Source organism: Carettochelys insculpta, chromosome 13, assembly GCF_033958435.1.
Source record: "Carettochelys insculpta isolate YL-2023 chromosome 13, ASM3395843v1, whole genome shotgun sequence".
Classification (NCBI taxonomy): Eukaryota; Metazoa; Chordata; order Testudines; family Carettochelyidae; genus Carettochelys; species Carettochelys insculpta.
The window spans coordinates 17,841,137-17,865,301 of NC_134149.1; the positions used below are offsets into that span (position 1 = coordinate 17,841,137).

The 24,165-nt window shown below is 44.3% G+C and overlaps 1 protein-coding gene across 4 annotated transcripts in view; it reads left to right on the top strand.

Moving 5' to 3' along the window:
• The window catches only part of LOC142020292 (phosphatidylinositol-binding clathrin assembly protein-like), a 47,696-nt gene extending 32,616 nt beyond the window's left edge, over positions 1 to 15,080 (top strand). For 2 of the 4 annotated variants that reach the window (XM_075008015.1, XM_075008017.1), the window contains 4 exons: positions 9,474 to 9,497; positions 9,638 to 9,694; positions 9,952 to 10,059; positions 10,970 to 15,080. In XM_075008015.1, the coding sequence (XP_074864116.1) occupies positions 9,474 to 9,497; positions 9,638 to 9,694; positions 9,952 to 10,059; positions 10,970 to 10,984 (204 nt within the window). In that variant the 3' untranslated portion in view covers positions 10,985 to 15,080. The remainder of the gene's footprint in view (positions 1 to 9,473; positions 9,498 to 9,637; positions 9,695 to 9,951; positions 10,060 to 10,969) is intronic. The other 2 variants (XM_075008016.1, XM_075008018.1) reach the window with 1 other exon arrangement.
• The last annotated feature ends 9,085 nt before the right edge of the window (positions 15,081 to 24,165 follow it).

The following is a 24,165-nucleotide window of genomic DNA, read 5'->3' on the forward strand; positions in this document are numbered from 1 at the left end:
CATGGTTTTTAAAACAATGTAGTTTCTAGTTTTCCACTTTTGAAAAGGACAGAAGTTAACAATGTGGATCTCAAAAGAGCTTTGTCAGGAAGGGTCCTAGTTCACCTCACTTCTGCATTCTGAGAGCACATCTCCATAGTACCTGTAATAACTGCTGTTGTCAGCTTATTTTGTGCCTGTCACGCTTCAAGATTGCTGCTTTAATTACTTGTATTAACTGAGTGTATTGGGCTATGTCTACACTAGCCAAAAACTTCAAAGTAGCCATGCAAATGGCCATTCTGAAGTTTACTAATGAAGTGCTGAAATACATATTCAGTGCCTCATTAGCATGCGGGCAGCCGTGGCACTTCGAAATTGGTGGGGCTCCTTTTTGAAAAGGACCCCGGCTACTTCAAAGTCCCCTTATTCCAATGAGCAGATAGGAATAAGGGGACTTTGAAGTATCCGGGGTCCTTTTCGAAAAGGAGCCCCGCCAATTTCGAAGTGCCACGGCTGCCCGCATGCTAATGAGGCACTGAATATGTATTTCAGCACTTCATTAGTAAACTTCAGAATGGCCATTTGCATGCCTATTTTGAAGTTTCTGGCTAGTGTAGACATGGCCTTGCTGTCCAGGAGGCGTTATTCAAATAATGCTAGAAATGTTTTTCATACAGGAATCTTCTGATTCACCACTAAGGAAATAACTCTTGCACAAATTCCAAATCAATTATAATTGAAATCTTCAGTTAAAATTATGTCAAACCAATAAAGGAAGGACAGGAAGCATCTATAGGTTCTTCTTCGAGTGTCCCCGTGGGTGCTCCACATTAGGTGTCGGGCTCGCCCGGCGCCGCAGATCGGATCTTCCAAGCAGTTTCTGCCAGACCGCGCATGCACCAGTGCGCGCCACTCCCTTGCGCGCTCCTGGCCACGTGCACGATCCGGTCCCCGCCAGTTCCTCTTAACCGCCGTCGGCTGCAGACGGAATCCGACTAGGCTACGGCCAAGTTAGTGTATTCAGTGGTTTTAACTGTTTTCTTTAAAGTTTTCAAGTTCTTAGGCTACCGTTAAGTTAGCCAGTTGTTGTTTTTAAAAAAAAAAAAAAAAACAAAACAACAACAACAAGCGGGACGGCATTCAGTCCAGTCCTAGTAACAAGCGGAGCACCGGAGGCCAGGAGCCTAGGGCCATTAGCCCTCCTGCCACAGCAGGCTATCCGAGAGGGGGAAAAACAGCACAGAGAAGGTGCTAAGTACCCATTAACAACTGAAAGACTCACCAACAACGTCGTCTTCAGGATTCAAGAAATGTGAGTCCTGCCGAGAGGCAATGCCAGTGTCTGATGGGCACAGTCTCTGCATAAGGTGCCTGGGGGAGTCCCATGTCATGCAGAAATGCTCCTTCTGTGCAAAATTAACAGCCAGAGCAAGGAAGGACAGGGAGATGCGGCTTAAAATGCTGCTCTTCGACAAGGCCCTCCAGCCAGACGTGCCGGAGCGGCCGCAGCAGGAGGGACCCTCCGGGGCCCATAAAAGGAAAGCCGCCTCCCTCACCCCATCAGCGCTAAAACGGAGGAAAGTCTCCCCAGCCCGATCCCTGCCGGCAGCAACAGCGAGCAGGACGGGAGGAGCGCACAGCCCCCAGCTGCAGCAACAGCTGATCGGCGGCGGCACGGAGAGCCACGTGGAGGCGGCTCAGCCTCCGATAATCAAACAGCCGCCCTGCACCGCAGGCAGGGCGGCGGCTAAACAAGCGCCCACACCGGCGGCACCGACCCCCGGGGAACCGGCGGTGCATAGCGCGCAGGCACGCAGCCTGCAGGCACCGGAGGACACCGCCCGTGCGGCACTGCCCATGAGCATGCCGAGCACGGCGCGGACGGGGCCGAGATCCCCTACATGTCGGGAGGCGGAGCTACCCCCTCAAGGGAGCGTGAAGGCTGCACACAAAGCAAGGCACTGCAGCGCCTCTCCAGACAGGGCTGCAGAGTTGCTATCTCTCAGCCCTCCGCTTATGCTGCAGACTCCAACAAGAAGGCAGGGGTCCCTCCAGCCTACCCGGAGCCCCCATCTCCATTTTTATAACCAGACTCGCCCTGGCTGGGACCACCTTCACCCTTCCTGGGGTTTGAGCCGCTGGAATACTATCACAAATTGCTCTCTCCAGTGTCCCAGGTCTCTCGACGATCTCGCTCCCTCAGATGCAGAGGGTATGCACCAAGGGAGTGGTCTAGGTCACCTTCCCAAGAACAGTGCCCATGCTGCCATGGTCGCCCCTATCACGCGGGGCAGACACACCACCGGCAATCTACCAGGGAAAGATCCCCTCAGACGGTCCCGTATCCCCGAGGGCAATCGCAAACGGGGACAGAGACTCAAGTATCTCAGGGGGAACTGGTTATGGAACCCCGAGATTTTCCCTTGCAAGCTTCCAGCGAGCGGGTGTACCATCACCAACAGGAACTGGAAGGGTCCAGAGAGGTGTACCCTAGTGGTTCTTCACTCTCCTCCCCGGACGAGGCTACGACCCCGGGGGACGTCCATCCTCCGGACGATCTCAAACAGTTTCAAGAGCTGTTTAAGAGGGTGGCCTTCACGCAAGGCATCCAGACAGCAGAGGTGCAAGAGAAACACCATAAGCTCCTCACAAATCTGAGACCTCCGGCCTCCTCCAAAATAGCAATACCACTTGATGAAGCAATCTTGGAGTCCGCCACTATGATATGGCAGACCCCTGCGACTATTCTGCCTGTCCACAAGAGAGCAGATAAGAAATACTTCGTGCCGGCGAAGGGCATGGAGTTTCTGTTCAGCCACCCACAACCAAATTCCTTGGTGGTGGAGTCGTCGCAACAAAGATCAAAGACATCTCAATTCAAGACGGGGGGGGAACAGACAAAGATGCCAAGAAGCTAGAGCTGTTTGGCAGAAAGGTCTACTCCTCCTCCACTCTACTGTTGCGAATGGCAAATTACACAGCGCATTTAGCGAACCATAATTTTGACAATTACACTAGGTTAACCTCCCTCATGGACTCGCTTCCAGAGGACAAGAAACCGGTGCTCAAGGCCATCGTGCAAGAAGGCTACGTGGCCTCGAGGACGGGAGTTCAGATCGCCCTGGATGTTGCGGACACAGCAGCACGCTCCACAGCTACGGCAGTGGTGATGCGAAGGGAGTCCTGGCTCCAGACTTCGGGTATACCGAGGGATCTGCAGGCAAAGATAGTCGATCTTCCCTTCGACTCGCAGAAGCTGTTTGCTGAATCAGCTGACTCGGTCCTTCATTCCAGTAAAGATTCAAGAGCCACACTTAGAACCCTGGGGATTTACACCCATCCATACAAAAAGAAAACGTACTACCCTCAACAAAGACTACCAGCAACAGCGTCCCCAGTACCACAGGGGTTACGAGCAAGGGCGACATCAACAGCAGTACAGAACTCCCAGGCGACGTTCCCAACGGAGCCGTGCGTCCTCGGGGCAGGGCCAAAGGCCACAAGTTTGACACACAGAGCCAGGGCTGCGCCATCACTACCATCGCACAAGGTCATCCGAAGCAGCTATTCCACCATCGCCTCCGACCATTCTACGACCAGTGGCAAAGGATCGCCACAGACAAATGGGTGCTGGAGATCATAGCCACGGGGTACGCCATCCCCTTCCAGTCGCTCCCACCGCCACGACCTCCACCCAGGCCCCACCTCCAGGAGGCCTCCCACGTAGCGAGGCTCAAGCAGGAGGTGGACCATCTCATGCTCATAGGGGCAGTGGAAAGAGTGCCGGAGCAACTGCAAGGAAAAGGGTTCTACTAGAGGTACTTCCTCACGGAGAAAAAGACAGGAGGCTGGAGGCCCATCTTAGATCTTCGAGGCCTCAACCGGTACCTGCGCAAGCAACGCTTTCGGATGATCACAATCGCCTCCATCCTTACGGCACTGGACGATGGAGATTGGTTCGCAGCCCTCGACTTACAAGACGTGTATTTTCACATAACTATCCATCTGGCTCACCGACGATTCCTCCGGTTCATGGTAGGCAAAGAACATTTTCAATACAAGGTCCTACCGTTCGGCCTCTCCTCGGCCCCCAGAGTCTTCACCAAGACCTTGGCAGTGGTGTCAGCCTACCTGCAAACAGGGGGTATTTATATTCCCGTATCTAGACGACTGCCTACTCAAAGGGGCCTCGAAGGAGGAGGTACTACGCATGATACGCGTCACAGCAGGCACATTCTCTTCGCTCGGCCTGGTTATCAATCTGGCAAAATCAAAGATAGACCCCACACAGGACATAGAGTTCATAGGGGCATGCATAAATTCCATTACGGCGAGAGTGTATCTACCAGAGACTCGCTTTCGGGCCATAGGCTCCCTCGTGCAGGTCATCACCTTCAGCCCTACGGTGCCGGTCCTGACGTGCTTACAGCTGCTGGGGCACATGGCAGCGGCAACGTTCGTAGTACAGAACGCCAGGTTACACATGCGCAGCATGCAGCACTGGCTGGCGAGCATATACAAACCGGCAGCACACACCGTCCACAGGGTGGTGTCGCCCACAGCAGAGGTGCGCAAATCCCTGCAATGGTGGGTAAACCCCAAGAACTTGCTAACAGGGGTACCCTTCCACCAACCACAAATATCAGTTTTTCTTACTACAGATGCCTCCCTCATAGGGTGGGGAGGACACATGGGCGAAGAGGTGACTCAAGGGCTGTGGTCCTCCACGGAGCAGTCACTGCACATAAATACACTGGAGCTCAGAGCAGTGTTCAACGCCTGCAGACACTTTCGAGACCATATACAAGGCAAAGTTGTTGGGATCAGTACAGACAATACCTCCACCATGTTTTATATAAATTGGCAAGGAGGAGCTCGGTCCCGTGCCTTATGTGCGGAAGCAATCCGGTTATGGAACTGGTGCATCGCCAACAATATAATCTTGAAAGCCTCGTACTTACCAGGCGCTCACAATGTGAAGGCAGACCAGCTGAGCAGGCGTTTCTCACTCATGCACGAGTGGCAGATCCGTCCCGATCTGCTACGACCGATTTTTCACTCATGGGGTTTTCCCCAGATAGACCTGTTTGCCACTCAACACAACAAGAAGTGCCCACGATTCTGCTCCAGGGCAGGACTGGGACGGGGGTCCCTGGGGGACGCATTTGCGATTTCGTGGAGGGGCCCCCTGCTTTACGCTTTTCCTCCCACAGTGCTGATCCACAAAGTCTTGCAGAAAGCCAGGAGGGAAGGAGCCCGAATGATCCTGATAGTCCCAACGTGGGATTGACAGCAATGGTTCCCCCTACTCCTGTGCATATCGGACCATCCACCGATGCCCCTTCCAGTGGCGCCGTATCTGCTCATGCAAGCCCAAGGGTCTATAGTGCATCCGCACCCCCAAGGCCTGTGACTACAAGCGTGGTTAATCCATGGCTCAGCTCCTTAGAGAGCACATGTACGGAGGAAGTGCAACAAGTCCTAGAAAGTAGCAGGAGGACTTCCACCAGGAAGACCTACAAGCAGAAATGGACTCGCTTCACGGCATGGTGTTCTACCAAACAGCTAGCCCCCCTTTCGGTGCCTATACCTGTAATATTAGAGTATCTACTGGACCTCAAGAGAGGACTCTCACTATCCTCGTTAAAGGTCCACTTTGCCGCCATTTCGGCGTTCAGACACGAAGGGGAAGGGCACACCGTGTTCGCCCATCCCATGGTTACCAGGTTCCTCAAAGGGTTGGTAAACCTATACCCCCCTCGGAAACCGCTTCCACCTTCGTGGAACTTGGACCTGGTGCTAAATGTGCTAACGGGACCTCCATTCGAGCCTTTGGCCACGGTTCCCCTCCACCTCCTTACGATAAAGACAACCTTTCTTCTCGCAATCACGTCAGCTCGCAGGGTGAGCAAGCTTGCGGCAGTTATGGCAACGCCGCCCTGCACTGTTTTTTCCAAGGAGGCGGTAACCATACGGCTTCATCCAGCCTTTGTTCCTAAAGTTTCTTCTGAGTTTCACATTAACGAACCTATTGTTTTACCCTCGTTTTATCCAAAGCCTCATAACTCTCTAACAAAGAGGCGCGCCTACACCTCCTGGATGTGAGGAGGGCGCTAGCCTTCTATATAGACAGGACCAAGTTCTTCCGGAAAACAGGCTCCTAGTCTCTCTCGCTCCCAAATCGAAAGGAGAAGGTCTCTCTTCGCAGAGAATCTCGAAGCACATCGTATCCTGCATAAAAATGTGCTACGAACTCAAAAAGACTCCCTTACTGGCCACGCCCAGGGCTCACTCCACTAGGGCGGTGGCGGCATCAACAGCCTTTTTCACGGATGTTGCGCTACAAGACATTTGCAGAGCGGCGACCTGGTCATCCTATGACACCTTCGCCAAACATTACGCCCTTCACAGGGTATTCCAAGAGGATACCCGTCTCTCGACAGCGGTCCTCTCGGGGACAAGCTGCACATAATCCGATTACCCACCTCCTATCTTGGGTTACTGCTGGGTACTCACCTAATGTGGAGCACCCACGGGGACACTCGAAGAAGAAAGAAAGGTTACTCACCGTAGTAACAGTGGTTCTTCGAGATGTGTCCCCGTGGGTGCTCCACTACCCGCCCATCCTCCCCGCTTCGGATCTCTGTTTAGTGTTTTGCAGGAGCATCCGAGGCAGTTGGTCAAGGAACTGGCGGGGACCGGATCACGCATGTGGCCAGGAGTGCGCAAGGGAGCGGTGTGCACCGGCGCATGCGCGGTCCAGCAGAAACTGCTTGGAAGATCCGATCTGCGGCGCCGGGCGAGCCCCACACCTAATGTGGAGCACCCACGGGGACACATCTCGAAGAACCACCGTTACTACGGTGAGTAACCTTTCTTTATATCTAGGCCTCCCTGTTAACACAAACTAATAAAATGAAGGAAACCACTGAATAAGACTGATCTTTAATTAAACTTGTCATCTGCTTCTGTTCCATCCATGGTTTAAAAATATAACTTCTGAGTTTCAGCAGATCCCATGAGAGTATGTAAGAAGACATTGGGGGGGGGCTATATAAGGGCAGAGGGGGAAAGAAGATTTGTATGTTTTAATGTATCAGAGTTCTTGAATATTTGAAATATTTATCCTGTAAAGGAAAAAATAATTACAATCCCAGGTTTGAGGCATTTTACAAAAATCTTTACCCAACTTCAAGGTTCTTGTAGGTAGTTTGTTTACTTCTGGACATCGTGCATCTTATGATGCTTTGGGTACCTAGGAAAGCTTTTGTTTTTTCTGTTATGCCTCTTGCTTTTAATACATAAACTATGCTTTTGAATAGATGAGGCAATGCCTGTTCTTGTTCTGATTCAGGTGGGGTACAAGTTGTGAACTGACAAGTATTGTGGCAAGGACTAAGTCATCCAGTGGCTGAGGCAAAACAGCTATGCCAGAATGGAACAATAAGTAAAAAATCCTGAACAGAACATTCCACAAAACAATGTGCCAAAAACTAAGGAACAGTTCTAAGCACCTTGTTCTGTTAATCTGCAGTCATCTGATTGTTGTAGAACCAGTAATAGGGGATGCAGCTGGATTTATTCATTCTTGTCCTGAGTGCTTCAGCATCTCTTCCTATCTTTTGCATGAAAATATGCTAATTATAGCCCTGAAATGGCTTTACTCCTTGAAGTAGAACTAGAAGGTTTTGTTTGTTTATTTAAATAACCCAAACTCACCAAATAGCTAAGGAGATTTGGAAAGCTACTGTGTATTCCCTAAGTCAGGGGGTGAGCAAACTGTTCATGTTGGGTCCCACTTTTGTCCCTGCAGTTAGCAGGGGCCCCCCAGCCTATCCAACATAATCTAAAATGATGGAAAATTCAGTTACATTAATATGAAAAAAAAAAACCCTTTTGGTGGGTGTAAGAAAATCAATACATAGAATATAGAAACTTTAACTGGTATATAAATGTGAATTCACATACATAAGCCAGTAACATATCAACATCTTAATGAGAGGGATGAGCCTAAGACCCAGCAGCTGATTGTGCTGTGCCTTATAAAATTTCTCACACACCCCCAAGGGGGCCTATCCCCAAATTTGCACGCATCTGCCCTAAGCTAACGTGAAAACATTTATTTTCTTATCATGCAATTAGAATATTTTAGTCTCTTTTTGGTCTATCCACTATAATTTATTAATAGTGTAAACAGTTTCCATGAGGTCACAGTGAGATGCTACACAGGACCATATCCTGAGTCTCAGAAATGAATCCCTAACTGGTTGTTCTTGGCACTGATTTTTCTCTTCCCCTTGCATCCACTCTTCAATTTCTGGACTCGCTTCCAAGACCTATTTCCTTATGGAAGGTGTCTTTAGGCCAGGGCAAGGCCCCCCCTGCTTAATTCCATCTGGCTTGTGGCAGGTCTCATGCTGCAAGCTCTGAGCCCCAGTTTCCCCCATTCACCCATCTTGCTGTGCTGGAACTTCAAGTGCTGCTGCTAGGTAGTAGTAATCAAGGAAGCTCCGTACACTGCTTTAATGTGTCGTCTCCACAGCTCCCATTGGCCAGGAACACAGCCAATGTGAGCTGCGGAGGCAATGCTGGCAGGCAAGGACAGCAACAGGAACTACCTGCCAACACCTATCCCTTCCCCCAGAGCAGCAGACACAAGGCCAGGGCAGGCAGGGAGCCTGGCTTAGCCCTAGTGTGTCACCAAGTGGGAGCTGCTCCAAGGTAAATATCCCCCATCTTACTTCCGCCCCCCCCATCCTCTGCTCCAGCACAGCATCCCCTCCATGAGCCTGCACCCCCGCCCTGTTCCAGCTCCCTAATTTTTCGTTCAGACTGCACCCCAGAACCTCCCCCAACCTCATCCTCTTCCCCCTCTCACATTGCTATTGTCCGTTCCAGCCTAGAGCTCCCCTTCTCCACCTTGGGCTGTGCATTTTTGACCCAAGACTTCCTCCCCCTCACAACTGATTCTTCCCCCCCCCCCCCCCCCCCCCGGGTCAGTGGCTCCAGGAAAGAGTTTCCCCACCGCTGCTTTAGGTAAGAAACTTTTGCTCTGTGAACATCCCCTTCTGTCCGTTCCTTGCTGCTTTTCATGCTGAGTGATTAAGGCTTTCTTGCTCTTCTATGTAAACAACTATATACAGTGTCTATATCCTGAATAATTGATTGAATAAATAAAAGGCCTCAAAGGTGACTGGATTTAGCAAAAATACGATGACTAAGGTCTTCATTATTAGCCTGGAACTAGTTATTCCTTGCATGTTAGAAAAGGAAAACTCTATGCAAGTTATGTGGTACATCCTGTTAAAGGAACTGCTTTTACAGTTGGCACAAAGCCTCATAATGTTTGTACATTTTTCCATTCTAGTTCAAGGCTTTATTATAGTCACAATGAAAAAGCATGGAGAGAGCTAATCCATTCCTGGATTAAGTTGTCTAATTTCAGTACCACTTCAATAATTTTCTGTCCTTATTCCTTTTTGGTATGCCAGAATGGAGTACATTATCCTGGATATGTAAGTTACTTTCTTGTAAACTTAACCTATTTATGTACTTTACAAAATATGCCTCTATTTTGTAAAGTTCCTTATTAACTGTTGTACTTGGCACGCTATTTTGGATCATTTCAAGCATAACTTTCTGCTTGCCATTAAAGGTACCTGCTCCAGTGACCTACCCAGTGACTACACCTCAAGTGCCTGTATATGGAATGGTAAGGAGTTCATAACTGTAATTTCACACTTATAAAGGTAATTGCATATTGTTTGCTCAGCACATTTTAATATGCTAATTTGTCAGTTTATACTCCTTACGTGACCCAGACTGAAACATGAAATACTGGATACTTCAGTTATTGTGCTGATTTCCATTATATCATATGCAGCACAAAATACTGACTAATTCCAGGATGCGTTTGTTTAAAATACTGCTTCAGTTTACCTTTATCCTGTCTGTCTTTATACCTTGCAGGTACCTACTCAGATTGGTGCTGCACCTTTAATGGCACCCCAGCCAATGATCTACACGCAGCCAGGTCTGAGGCCAACAAATCCATTTGCACCTGTTCCTGGAACACAGGTAAAAAACTTTCTTGTGTAAACTTAAATTAAAGTGCACAGTTTACCAAAATCCCACAACATGAGATTCCAGTAGTTTTGCAATTATCTTTTTGTAGGCCCCTTAATTGACAAATGTATGCACTGATAAGTTCCTAGTCTGCCTTTTTAAACAGGCAAGTCTTGCTTTTTTATTTTTTTATCTTTCAGGGTTTAGCACTATTTAAAATTTTGCCATAAAGATTTAACACTGATCTAAAGGGATACCTTTAAAGAAAAGAATTTAAGTAAAACCAGTCTCTCTTCTTTCCCAGCCATTGTTACTGCTCTGAACTCATTAGGGCTATGGTCTTCTATTTCCATGCTTGGAGAAGTTACTCTCATTTGTGTATCAACTCCTATTAGGCACTGTAGTTGGAAGGGGAGAAGTAAAAATAATTGAGCAGCAGAACACAGATTACCGAATGATTTGGTCTCACTAGCTGTGAAAATCCTTGCATGGAAACTTGAGCCATGGGGCAGGTATGTGAGGCCAGTATTTGGCTTCTGGGACTAGCTGATCAGTCATTTCCCTGGAGGAATTTAGCCTTACACAACCATAGCAGGAACTGAGTTAATGTCTTCTGCTGCTCTGGGCCCACAGTTGGAATGATAAATGGTGGTCTTTGCACATTTTATGTGGGGTGTGGATCAAGATTCACAGTAATTTATGCCCCTTTGAGAGAACATGCATTTCATGCTCAGCTGTGAATTTTACTCTGTACCATATCCCTAAAATATTTGGGGTTTGTAATTTTAAGTGACTCTCCTGAAGGAATCAGATTGTACATTACTTATCTCCTTCCTCACCCTCAAATTCCAGTTGACAAATAACCAGGGTAATTGTCCTGCTTTATTGTACAGGTTAACAAACTTAAATTTTTACCTTACAGATACAGTTTATGTAGAGCCGCCAAAGCAGAAAGATACATTGACGACCAAATATTGGTAAAAAGAAGATTGAAAATTCAGTGTTCTCACAGTGCAGTCTTCAACAGGGCATCCACTTACTCTCAGTGTAATATAAAATTACTTTGAATTGCAGTGCTTTAGAGATTCTTGTTTATAACAGTCACTATGGTATGGAATCATGTCTGTGCTTTGGTTTTAGGCTGTGTAAGACTAGTTTCAGTAGAAAACCAAAATCTTTGAAGCTAAAGGTCAGTTCAGAAAACGAAAGAATCTGACTTCTAAGGACCTATACGTTCTAAAGAGGGGCGTACTCACATAATTGTTTTGCAACTTTATTCATCAACAGATGGCCGGTAGAAAGTTGACGGAGAGTATCATTTCTATTTATTTTATTTTCTCCCTGAACTGTGTGGCTGTTGTAATCAAGGCACAACGCAAATGAAGTTGAGCAATAAAACTTTCATCTGCTCTAATAAAGTACTCTGATAGAGTAATGCTTGCATTATCATATAAAGCCAATATTATGTGAAATCAGACAGCTTTCTCATATTAGAATAGCTTGTTATAATTCACAATTTTTATACTGTGAGTTTTAAATGCTGTGAATCAACTATATATAAAAATAATTAACGGATAACTGGTCCATTGGCATTATGACTGCGTTATATTGCCAACTGATTGATCCAGACTTTGGCATAGGCTTGAAATCTGTCTCCACACCCGAGGAGGTAATACGTTACAGAATAGCATGTGCAGCTTCCAAATAGATTGCTGCACTTGCTTACGGTATCTTTTGAGCCGATAGTATCATTCTTCGCTCTAGCAGGAGTTGCCTTTCTGTCAAAGTAAAACTGCACCTCTAACAGCAGCAAACTGGAGGGATTAGCAGGTCTTGTTGCTGGCCACTAGAGAAGTCCATATTTCAATAGTCCCCCAGTTAAAAGAAAGAAATAGATCTCTTTGGACTGAGAATTATATTCATGATATTGTCCAGCCTTTGACTGTGTCCTTTGCCACTTGCTCAACAACAAATCCAGTCCTTTTCAAATTACAAAAAAGTAATTATTTTTAAAAGTGTAAATATATATGTAAACATCCGTATGTTTCTTCAGTGCTGCACTATCTTATTTTATTTTGTAGAACTTTCAAATAGAAATACTGTACTGCTTAAGACATGTACATACATTTCTCTTATAATAGAAATCTTGCAAACCATTAATCTATGAATATAACTGCCATCTAGCTACACATATGCAAAAAATTCAAAAATTAAGGTTTTCACTTTCATATTTATTAAATAAAATATTCAATAAAATACCATAAAATGTTGGCTAAAAATACAAACTGATCTTTCATAATTGGTAGTATGGAAAATGTTCATAATTTGACATACATACAACTGAACATGTTTCCAGAACTTTAGCAGGAGAATAGAAGAAAAGGGAAAAGTCCTGTCGTCATTTAAATCTCACTGTAGGGTAATCTTAAACTGGCTCATCATGAAAAGAAAACAAACATCTGTGTTATGTCCGTATAGGAGTGACTGTCTTGTCTTGGGGCTGTTATGTTAGCAATAATATCATTGAGTAGTATACTGATGCCAACATGTGATTTAGTAATCTTGCCAAATTGTTCTAGAGCAAACATTTGAAGTACAGCACTTAAATTCTAGAATACCCCTTTCTCTAGGTATTTTGTTTAATTTTGTGCCAAGAGCATAAGGGAAATACACTTATTTCATAAGAGAAATGCTTTTGTCAAACTAAGCAAGAACTTTTAAGACCTTTTGACTCATGTATTTGAAATTTGTAACAACTAACTTTCTGTGAAATTAAATGTTGCAAATGGAACAGATGTATTAAGCTGAAATTCTGGACATGTACTAGTAAAGAGATAAACTGGACTTCCGTACAGTGATTAAATACTGAAATTTGAATTTAAAGGCTTTTGGATTTAATCCCCTCTTCCTGGGTTGACCAAAAATGTTGTAAGTTAATTTTAAGCCAATGAATTCTCCAGTGCCTAGAATAGCTCTCCACATGCTGGGGAAATGTGCCCATAACTTGGAGTGTGTCATAATGTTTCAAACTTTGATACAATAGGGATGAATTCCACTGAATTTAGTTGGCATTTAAACATTTTGCTTCCAACAAATTGTCTTATATCCAGTTTAGGTGAGTACCTGTGATAGAGAAATGTATTTTTAAAGTAATCTCATGGGCTGAGTTTATAAACAGGTTATGTCTGGCACTATACAGTAAATATCAAGACTTTTTTTCCTGTAGCAGATTTTATGGGTCTGTTCAGTTCCATTTTACATTACATAACTTATGATTCATTTCAAATTATTTATATGAATGAATGGACAGACAGCCTACATTCACGTGAACTTTACTGAAGTGCTATATCCTGATTAGCTAGAATATACTTGTTCCGTACTTCCTGCAGTCAGAGATGGGCTGAAATGCTTTTTAAACATTTGACTGGCTAGAAATTTTCAGTGACTGTTAGGCAGCTTTCCTCTATTCAGACTGTTCTTAAAACCAGTTTCCTTTCCTATTACAAAAGGAAAAAATAGCCACAGTGTACATTTTGAACTCTTTATAAACTACCTTCCCTTTTTGTTTTGTACAGCATTTGTTGCATTAATTAGGTACATAAAACGCTATCAAGATTTTATCTTTGAAGAAATGGGAGGGAGGGTGTTTGCATATTTCTGACTTCACAGAAATGTTAAGAACTGCTTTTTGGAACTTCCATGTGAACATATTTGAATATGTAAAATGCTGGAGTATCATTTTTAGCCCACAGTTTGAAAAATTAAGAATTGTGTAACTGCAAAGAATGAGGACATTGTCAGGATTCTTAAGGCTCAGTGTTGGTCCCAGATGCTCTGACAGATGCTTTTTGTTGTACAGCAAATTATAGCTGCTGTTAGGGATGGTATGACTTTAAAAAATGAAACCTTGCAATCATTGCAAGAGTAGCTGGTACAAAAGCAGGGAAAGCATTGTCCTTACACCTCCATACTAAACCTGTTTTTGTGATTCACCAAGATAATTAAGCTTCCTGTTCTGATTTCTCATCAGGGTTTTTTTCACTACAAATCAGTGAAATCTTAGGAATGCCATGAACTTCCATCATGTATTCCAGTGGCATTTGTGACTATCATTCAGCCTTACAGCTGAGATTATAACATTACTGTAGCCCTTTTTTGGGAGGGAAATCAATGTGTCTTTCTCATGGGGCACTCTACCATAAAATCTATTGCAGGGGATGGTATGGAACATGGTGGTATTGAGCTTGTTGGACTCCAAAGTGTCCCGTTTTAAATAGCTGTCACATTTTAATGTCCTTAACGTGTTATGAATTTGACTACTGGAAGTTCTCTACTTTTAAATTTTAGGTTTCCAGCTAGAATTATGTAATAGAAAAATTTTAGTTCTGTGCATATAGTGGTGGAATAAATGTAGGGTAAAATGGTGTGCATACTTTTTGTAAAATGTTTAATAATCTCTTCAAGATTGATTACAGGGTGTGTCCAGATCTGGATTTTTGATGTGTGGCAGAGAGGGTGGGTTACAATTTTAGAGTAGCATGCACTGTGGATCGGTGCTTTATTTGTAAATAAAAGGGAAAACTTTTTTCATTTGGGTAGTTTGTATCGTATGGATAACATCTAAAGGCACTGTGTACCAGTCATTTGTTTCCATTTTAAAGATTATATTTTTGAGCAATGGAAACTACATGTTATCATTTATACATTTATTGGTAGAAAAATAGAAAAGTTATGTTGCTATTACTCTGAAGATGTATTTGATTGTCATGTATTGCTAAATACATTACAGCATAGCTTATTTTCACAAGTATCATGTGCATTTATTTAAAAGATTGTAATAACTGGTGCAGTTAAAGAAAAAAGATGATGTACATTAGGAAGCCTCAAACCTGAAGCCTTGTGTTTCAAGTCTAGTCCTTTACCAGATATTTGGCTGGGATTTCCTTATAGAGCACTGGTTTTTAAAAAAAAAAAAAAAAAAAAAAGGTGCTGAACAGATTTATTCATTTTTGGGTTTATTTATTTACTAGCTTTCATCATTTTATATGTTGCATTTTCCCCATGTGTAAGAGGTTTGTGCCTTTTTATTGGGTATTTATTTAAAAGGAGCTTACTGTAATGTAGGAGGTTGTTTTATACAGGTTTATTCTTGTATGGCTGTTTCTTTAAATGTGTTCCTTTCCATTTTACAAAATGGATACAGAATGTTTGGGGGAAAAAATATCCATTAACCATAAAACTGGGAGTTGGGGGAAACAAAGTTAAAAATTCTGCAAAATAAAACGTTGCATAAGCACAAGACTGGCTATGTTGACATTCAATTGTGGCACTTAATTTGACAATATACAGAACTGTTTTGGGTTTTTTAAGATTTGTTGCTCAGATTCATTCATTTGTTAATGAAAAGTTTTGAAAAATAAACTTTGGCACAAATAAGATGCGTTTTTAATGTGTTCAGATACAATGTTTCAGAATTGTCAAGTGTGGAAGGAAGGTGAAGCAAGAATAGAGTGTGATGATCGGAGGGCTGCATAGTTATATTGAAATACAGTTCTGGTGTTATGACTTTCTTGCTGATATTCAAATGAAATCTAACCTTTTATAATTTAAGGGTTTGGTCCATCAGAAAGTCCAGTAAATGGAAAGGTTGGCTTCGTAAAGTACAGGTTGGACCTCTGTGGTCTGGCACCCTCAAACCCAACCAGTCCTGAATGAGAGGACTTGCGGAACTATGGGAGATGCCCTGCCACCTGCTCCCCAGCCCGAGTTACTTTGCCCTCTCCTCCCCCCACCAGCCCCAGCCTGGCTGCATGCCAGGTCTGCCCACAACCCTACTGCTGCAGGCTCTGGATGCAGGCCTCAGGCAGGGCTGCCAGATGCTGGCCACACTGCCACTGGCTGTGTAGCCTAGGGCGCTCTGTCCAGGAACATTTGCAGGTAAGATGTTACTAGACCAGAGAATCTTGGTGTTTAGAGGTACAGCCAGTAGCGTGCGTTTTCCCTATGCAGGCTTTATCTTTAATGGAGAAGTATTTTAAGCTAGTGACTAAATTTTAGGGACACTTATTTCATTGTTGAAAATAAAATGGTAGCAAGACCATTGTCCTCTCCTTCGTGCCCTCCCCATTTAGGATCAGTGTCTGTCTTGGATGCAGTAGACTATAGTCAGTGCAAATCTATACTAATGGATTCCACAGAATACTCTCTGCCTCTGAGTCCAGTATAACAAACAGAGCCAACAGCCTGGGTTGCGTGGTTTGGTTATATAAACTGTAAACTAGAAGCCCTGACAAGAAAGTAGCTCACTCTTAACATGGGGCTTGCATTTGTAGTCAGTAAATTGGGGGGGGAAAAAATTTTTCCCCCAGTCTCAAAAGAAAAAAAAAAAAAAAAAACCCTAGTAATTTTAAAGTCAAATTGCCAGCATTATGCAACTCAGTTGTTTAAAACAAATAACCAAAAGCTGTCAGCTAATGTTAAAACCAAGGGCATAAATCCTAACAAGGCAGGGGTTATGACATGTAAAGTACTTAAGCCTTCAGGAAACATCAAATAAAGGTAAATCCATTTACTATTCTGGTTTATTGTTGCCAGGGCAACATCCTACCTAAAGTTTGTATCATTTGATGTCACAATGAGTTGATCTTGGAAGTGTTTGTTCCTAATAGCTGGGTAGGCATTAAGCTGAGTAACACACAGCATTGAACCAGACATTGTAGCAATATACAAATCCTGTGTCCGTGCATATGATTCTGTAGTTGCTAAAAAGGGTTTTCAGGTTTCTAGGAGTCAAACACTTAAAAGCAGCAGTCTTGAGTCAGCTGCAGCTTTGTGCAAGTTTGACAACAGACTAATTTTTCAATTAATTTTTGAATAGACTGCAACTTCTGAAGTGCTGGGTCACTTCCACTTCTTCATATAACTGAGAGGCACAAATCCAGCACAATTTTTTTTTTTTATTACAAAGCACTTTGCAAACCAGGAAATCCAAGCTATTTGGCTGATCTTGACATACTTCTGTGCTATGGAGTTGTAAAGGGAATGTTATCTTCTCAGGGAAACTTCTCCAGGGCAAATTCTGTAACAAACATTAAATTTTGCACACTATTTAAAAATTCTGTGACATTCTTCATGTTGTATGTCAAAACAGTACAATATAATCATTTTAGTTTTAATTATTTTGTTAAATTATTTTAGAATACCTGTCATGTACATAAAGGTAGAGAGCCAGAAAACTCTCCCCCCCACCCCCCAGCAGTAATGAGTTAAACCCTCTGAGGATCCAGATCCAGTCTGGTGGAGGGGGCTGGGTAGTGGGGGGTCCTCCAGAGCTCAGGTATTTGCATGTCACACGCCATAGCGTCCTACTGCAGGGCAGCTGGAGCTCCCATAGTAACATCCCTTCCTCCCCCAAGCTCTGCCATCAGGCATCCCTGGCCCAGACCATCTTTCTCAAACCCCCATCCCACCCAAGGGGCTCAGACACCAGCTCCCCCTCCCCAAAGTCCAGCCCTGAGGCACCCCCTCAGCCCAGACACCAGAACCCGCCTCCCTACGGAGTGAAACTAAATGGCGCCCAGCCCAGACCCCACCACTCCCCTTTGCTGTAAACTAGCCATAAAAGATCAGCTGCTGCAGTGCCCTGAAGTGGCCACATGTAGAGCCAAAACACCAACATTCTTCTCCCTGGAGCCCAGCCATGGGGCAGCCCCTGGCTCAGACATGGGCACCCTCAGAGTTTTTCTCCTTCCAGGTTCTTTATGGTCCTGCCAACATTGACATGGGCTTGAGCAGAGGACAGGAACTAGTGTGACTTGTGGGGAAATCTCTCTCCAACCTCACTCCTAACCCACAACCACCCCCCCAACTCTCAACAGTCCCTGGCAGCAGTGGTGTGATTCTTTGTATTACAACTAGCTCCCCATCTCTGGCTCCCTACTCAATCTCCCACCCCATTGCTTCTGAGAGCTGTGGAAGGAAGGCAAGCCTGGGAGGGAAAGGCAGCATCAGTCTAACACTTCAATCCAGCATCATATGTGCATGGCTGTCTCCAAGGCAGGGGCTCTGGCTCCAGCTCTGCACTGTGGTGGGGGCCTTCTCAGTTGTGGTGCCAGCCCCACTCTGCTTCCTTCCTGTGCGTAATGGGGGGAGGAGGGGCAGGGCTGAGTTCTTGCCAGGTACCACTGAAATTGGCTCATATGCCAAGAGGGGTGTGCACGCCGGGGGTTGCTGACCCCGACCTAAAGGGTAAAGCTCTGCATATTCATTAATGAAACTATTATAAATAGGATTATTAGGCTACTTCTACATGGCAAAGTTATTTCAAAATAATTTTGCTAGCGTCTACATTATACACACACTTTCAAAATAAATTCCAAGTAGGTGCATTATTTTGAATTTCATAATGTATGCAATTGGCATGCAGCTTATTTCACAGGTGTGGCGCTTCAGTAATACTAGTAGGAAAAAAAATATGCAGACAAAAAGCAGCAGAATCTGGCAACCCTGTGCATGGGCAATAGCAAACAATGTCTCAGGGGCCACATGTAGAACTCTAACGGGCCGCAGGTTGCCCAACACTGCCCTAGAATCACATGTGATTTCACACAGAATTTCATATTCCTCCTGAAGGAGGAACAGCACTGATTTCAAAACAACTATTTCAAAATAGGTGCTGTTAAGACAAGGAATAACGCTATTTTGAAATAAACCAGACTGGTGTCCAATGGCACAATTTTGAAATAGGCACTGGGTGTCCAGACATGCCATTTCAAAATAGCTGGGTGCTGTTTCAAAATGTATTCATGTGTGTAGCTGTGTTTTGTTTTGAAACAGCTATTCCCAAGTGGATTATTTTGAAATAATACTGGTGAGGTAGATATAACCTTAGTGACTTTAAAAAGTCACTAGCAGTTCTAGTTCCTTCATTGTGTTGCCTAGCTTCCTTGTATTGGTACATAGACACCTTAGTTGTTTCTGCTTGGCTTCACCCAGATTCCTTGCCTGAGATGAGGTACAGTCATTCTGCTGCCAAGATTGCCCTTTACTGTCTGTTGAATTGACACTGTTTTCCAGCTGTCCATTCTCCTATATTCTGTCCAGGTCTCTCTTGCTGTGTCCTCTCATTTGATTTTTCTGCTGCTCTATATTAGACTCAGGTGTGATTGAATGTGCCATCTCCCACCTGTCTTTACCCCAGCTTCTTAGGTTAACACTCTTGTTGTCAGTTATGCCAGCCAGCCTCAAATTTTCTTGATCCATAAGTGGAATAAATGTTGTCATGTGCACTGAGGCATGAGCAGATGTGCACATATGCTGCTAATTTTGGGTGTTGTGGGTGTTCTGCTAATCAGCTGGGCAGCAGCTGAAGCTCTCCTGGCCAGCTGCCCAAGTGCTCAAGCTCTGTTCCAGAAGACAATTGCCCTGCCTACTTGCATGGAATCCATCTCATGAGAACAGTATTGTGTCCACGTGTGCCTCTGTGTTTGAACATCCCAAAGCCCTCCTTACAGTACTTTTGATCACCATAATTCTGTCTTGCCTTCACTATCCTCCCCCAAGGACAGGTAGAAGCTCACTGAAGATCACATGACCCTCCATTTATTGAAGCATCTTCTCTCACCTGGTGCAGTCTTCCTTAGTGCATCTCAACAAGAATCAAGTAGTATCATTTGTCCTCATGTGAAGAACAATCTGGATTCTTTCCTGCTCCCAGGAGGATTCTGCAGCCTCAGTTCTACATTGTGCATCTTTGCTCCCAGCAGACAGTGCACTCTGCTGTTCTCTCGATCAATTCTGACAGGCCTATTGGATCTCCTAGGGTGTTTTAAAATACACACAGCCCCACTTTCACTTGTGTTTGTGTGATTCTAGGGCAGTGTTGGGCAACCTGAAGCTCAAGGGCAATCTGCAACTCATTGGAGTTCTACGTGGGGCCCTGAGACATTTTGTTTACTTTTGCCCATGCACAGGGTTGCCAGATTCTGCTGTTTTTTGGCCATGTGGGTTTTTTTCCCTACTAATATTACTGAAGTGCCACACGTGAAATGAGCTGCATGCTGATTGCACACATCATTGCTTTTCTGAGCCTTGTGCTCCCTCTGTATCCAATCAAAGTATTGCTGTGGTTTAGCCAGGGCACAAGCAAATTCTAGGCACACAAGTGCAGTTAGCAAAACTACCCTATTCCGGGAGACCTTCTTTGTTTCAACAATCTTACTATCCATTGAGATGAAGGATGGTCCCTCATGTAGCCCACTCACTGTCCTATGTCCTAGCCTGCCCTTCATTACTCTATGGTCTTCTCACTTCTGTCCTTTCTTGCAGCAATTCTTGTCTTTGTTCATGTTGTGCCTATAGAAATAGTCTGGCTTTTGAGGCATTCTGAGCATGTAGTTGCTCCCAGAAGAGTGCAGAATCTTGGCAAATCCTATAGAGCCCTGTACATCCATGGATGTCAGCTTTATATCCATGCGTATCCACCTCCCACAGCTCATTTTCGCAGATACAGATGCGACTACAGATACAAAATGTTGTATCCACACAACACTCTACAAATCTACACATCTAAATATAGATTCAGAAGCTTGACTTTTTACCTTTCTTCTCTCCTTTTTAATCTCTCCCACATTTCTTGATATGGCTCATATTGCTTCTCCTTCACAAATGTGTGAATCTCTGCCTTTACCCCCTACAATCCTCTTTGTCTGTTTGCCTTATCTACTTACTGTGGTTTCTCTCATGCTGTTTCCTCCTCTGTTTGCTAAGATAGTGAGCATGTGTGGCAGAGGAAGTTCATTTCAAGGAAAGAATTACTTCGGGAAGACATATCAAGCTACAGTAATATCTAATTGTTGTTTGTCATATGCTTGTTCACATTGATTCCAATTAGGAGTTCATGTGCCACATGCAGGGACGGGAAGATTTTCCTCTTCGCAGCCCATGTCAGAGTCAGCTGAGGAGGCCCTAAAGTGATGTCTTTATGGTGCTCTGTATGTGACCCTGATGACCCAATCCTTTGGTTCCTTTTTACTGTCCATGGCAATGTTGGAACAGTCTCTTGCTTGGTATTCACAAGTCTTTCCCTTGTTGTTTGTAGCTCATCAATCTTTTCATAGGGATGGAAAAGACTTCAAGAGGTCATCAAGTCCAACCCCCTGTCCAAAGCAGGATCAACCCCAACTAAATCATCCCAGCCAGGACTTTGTCAAGCTGGTGCTTAAAAAACCTCTAGGGATGGAGATTCCACCACCTCCCTAGGTAACTCATTCCAGAGCTTCACCATCCTCCTTGTGAAACAGAATTATTCTGTTTTTCCATTCTTTATTTAGACAGCTACTGTAGTTAAGGGAGCTAGTAACGGGCAGGACCACCCACACCCCTCGCTAGCCCCAGGCTCAGGCTATGCCTAAAGCCCAAGGTTTCAAGTCTTGTGCTACCTCTAAGAAGCCTGTGTCCAAAACAAGCCACATGTCTTGTTCCTGAGGTAGTCACACCCATCAGAGCATTGTTGTATTTAGGAGGCTTTGAAAGCCAGGACCCATAAGGAGTGTGAATTTTGACTGAAGCAGTTACTTATGCAAGCTAGGCCTCATCCTTTGCACCGGACCATCAGCTGCTGGGAGTGAGTTTGCTGCAGAGTGCCCTAGCATCCGTCCTGGAAACAGCACCGAGAGAGAGGACTCTGGCCCTAGAGGCATTCTCATTCTCATAAGCTACCCTCCTTCCCTCTGCTGGAGTAGCTGGCAAGAAGAAGGTGAAAGGGGGTTGGGTCAACAGGGTCACATATAGGGCGTCATAAGGGTACCACTCTCAGGGGCTACCTAGTGGATCTGACAGGAGCTGATAGGAGAAAAAGTTTCCTACCTCCATGAATGCAGTGCACACGCGCACACATGCACACACACACACACCCCTGAGTGGAATTGACATGAACAACACATTTTGAAGAACAGTTATGGGAAGGTGGTTAGCCATCTTCCCTCCACTTCAAAATAGCGTTAACAGATACAATTGGTGTTCCCTGTACTCTGGGCGACTGAGAAGGATGCTGTGGTTCATAAAGTGATGTAGGTTCTGAGAGCAGAAGTAGCAGCAGACAAAACATTATCAGGAATAAGTCTAGCAACCTGTGGAACTGATCCCTGAGTTGACCAACAGGTGGTGGTAATGTGAGTGGTGTGCTGTCACAGTGTAGTGGAGTACTATCACTTTTATGGGGCATAGAAACTCTTCTTAAGGGACATATTTTTCACTTGTGTTGCTTCCAAAGCTCAGGTCGCCTGAACCACCTATGAGGAGCACTGTTATAGAGAGTTGTCACTGCTGGAACCCATAAGGCCTGCAGAAATGGTGCTTTCTGCCCCATACCACTGCAAACACTACTAGCATGACACTTTAATAGTATTTCCTGCAGTTGTGAATTCCAAAGGAGATTCTTCCCATCCCAGTGTTGCCTTTGAAGGCAGCCATGGGGAGAACTCACTGAGCAAATCTGGGGGGAGGGAGGAGGAGAGGATGCAAAAAAACACATCTAGGAACAAAAGGGCAAGTTGCAGGCACCCAGAGGAGCTTGAAACTGGCAAGGAAAGACCATTTTTATGGAATTACATAATGACACAGAAGTCTTATGTGGCATCCTGATAAAGAGGTAAATTTAGATAGAGGCATAATCCTGTTATATAGAGAGAGCTGACCAACTATTGATTATAAAAATATTGTGTGGATTGGGAGGTGCTCTTTAAAAAACTGTATCCTGTTATTCCCACTAATTGCCAGACTGTCACAACACCTTTTTGACTTACAATCTCCCCCTGAGCAGGCTCCTAGAAGTGAAATATAAAGGTTGAATAACATGTGGCTTTCAATTATTATCTTATTTTATTCCATTTTTTTCTGTGAGCTCTGTTTTTTTTAAAAAAAATGAAAAATTTAGCTTGATCAACTGGTGCCTGAAATCCACATAAGTTACCATTGGAACAAATATTTACAATTTAAGTACGAAAATAAGTTATGAATTGGTGCAGTATGTTAAAGAAACTGTAGCAACAGTATTACAGGACTCCAGAGTCTCACCAACTAGCGTCAAATTTCTGTTGTTTCTTGACTGATTGAAAAATACCTAAAATAATGAATCAAGCCCCTAGCTACAACGACCAAATTTTGATATATGAACTGGGATCCCTGTGTACATTGCAGAGCATAAAACCCAGATGTAGTTGCTGGGATTTGCAAACAAAGCATTCCTGCTTGAAGAGCTCTGATTACAGAGCAAACACAGAGGAGAAAAGGGGAAGGCTGAATCTGACCAGCTGCGTAAAACACTGCAAACTCTTCTTCTTTAGAGAGAGTCTTTCCACGTGACACAGTATGAATGCACCCTTTGAGTTCTAAACTCTTACCCCGCCACGCAACCTATCCCTAAGTAGAACTGAGATTTGAGTTCCACTATTGCTATTGATTTTTTAAGGAAGGTGCACAGACCCCTAAACTCAGGTGATGGCCAATAGTATAAAACTCTATAGTAGAAAGAGAAACACAATGATATGATTAATAATGGTCATTTAAACCTTGAAGGGTTGTTTTGCAAGGAGTGAAATTCCTGAAAACATCATTAGGTAATGCACCATAAGTACATTACCATTTGTTTCATAAAGTCATGTCAATGCTAGGGGGCTATAACAGTATAGAAACATCCAGTTCCGCATTCCTTTTCACAAAATGGAGAGCCTTCTTCCAACATGGAAAAATCACCTTTCTGAGGACAGAGGTTCAGTTATTTATTTTAGAGAGCCAACCCATAATGCAAAGCTTCTTCAGAAAGGTCCTCAGTTCCTCACCCTCCTTATTCAAAACAAGGTTCACAGAACACACAAAAAATACATTCTTATCCATAAATTTAAAGAATACCTATGCTGGGCTTGCTATCAAAATATAGAACTGCTCATTCTCTGCAGGCATAGAATCTTAGAATGCTAGGACTGGAAGGGACCTTGAGAGGTCATTGAGTCCAGCCGGACCAAGTACTGTCTAGACCATAGCTACGTTACATTAGGACTATCTCAAGAATTAATACAACAGTATATTGTTACGGGTTAAATCTTATATAGGTTGTCAAGT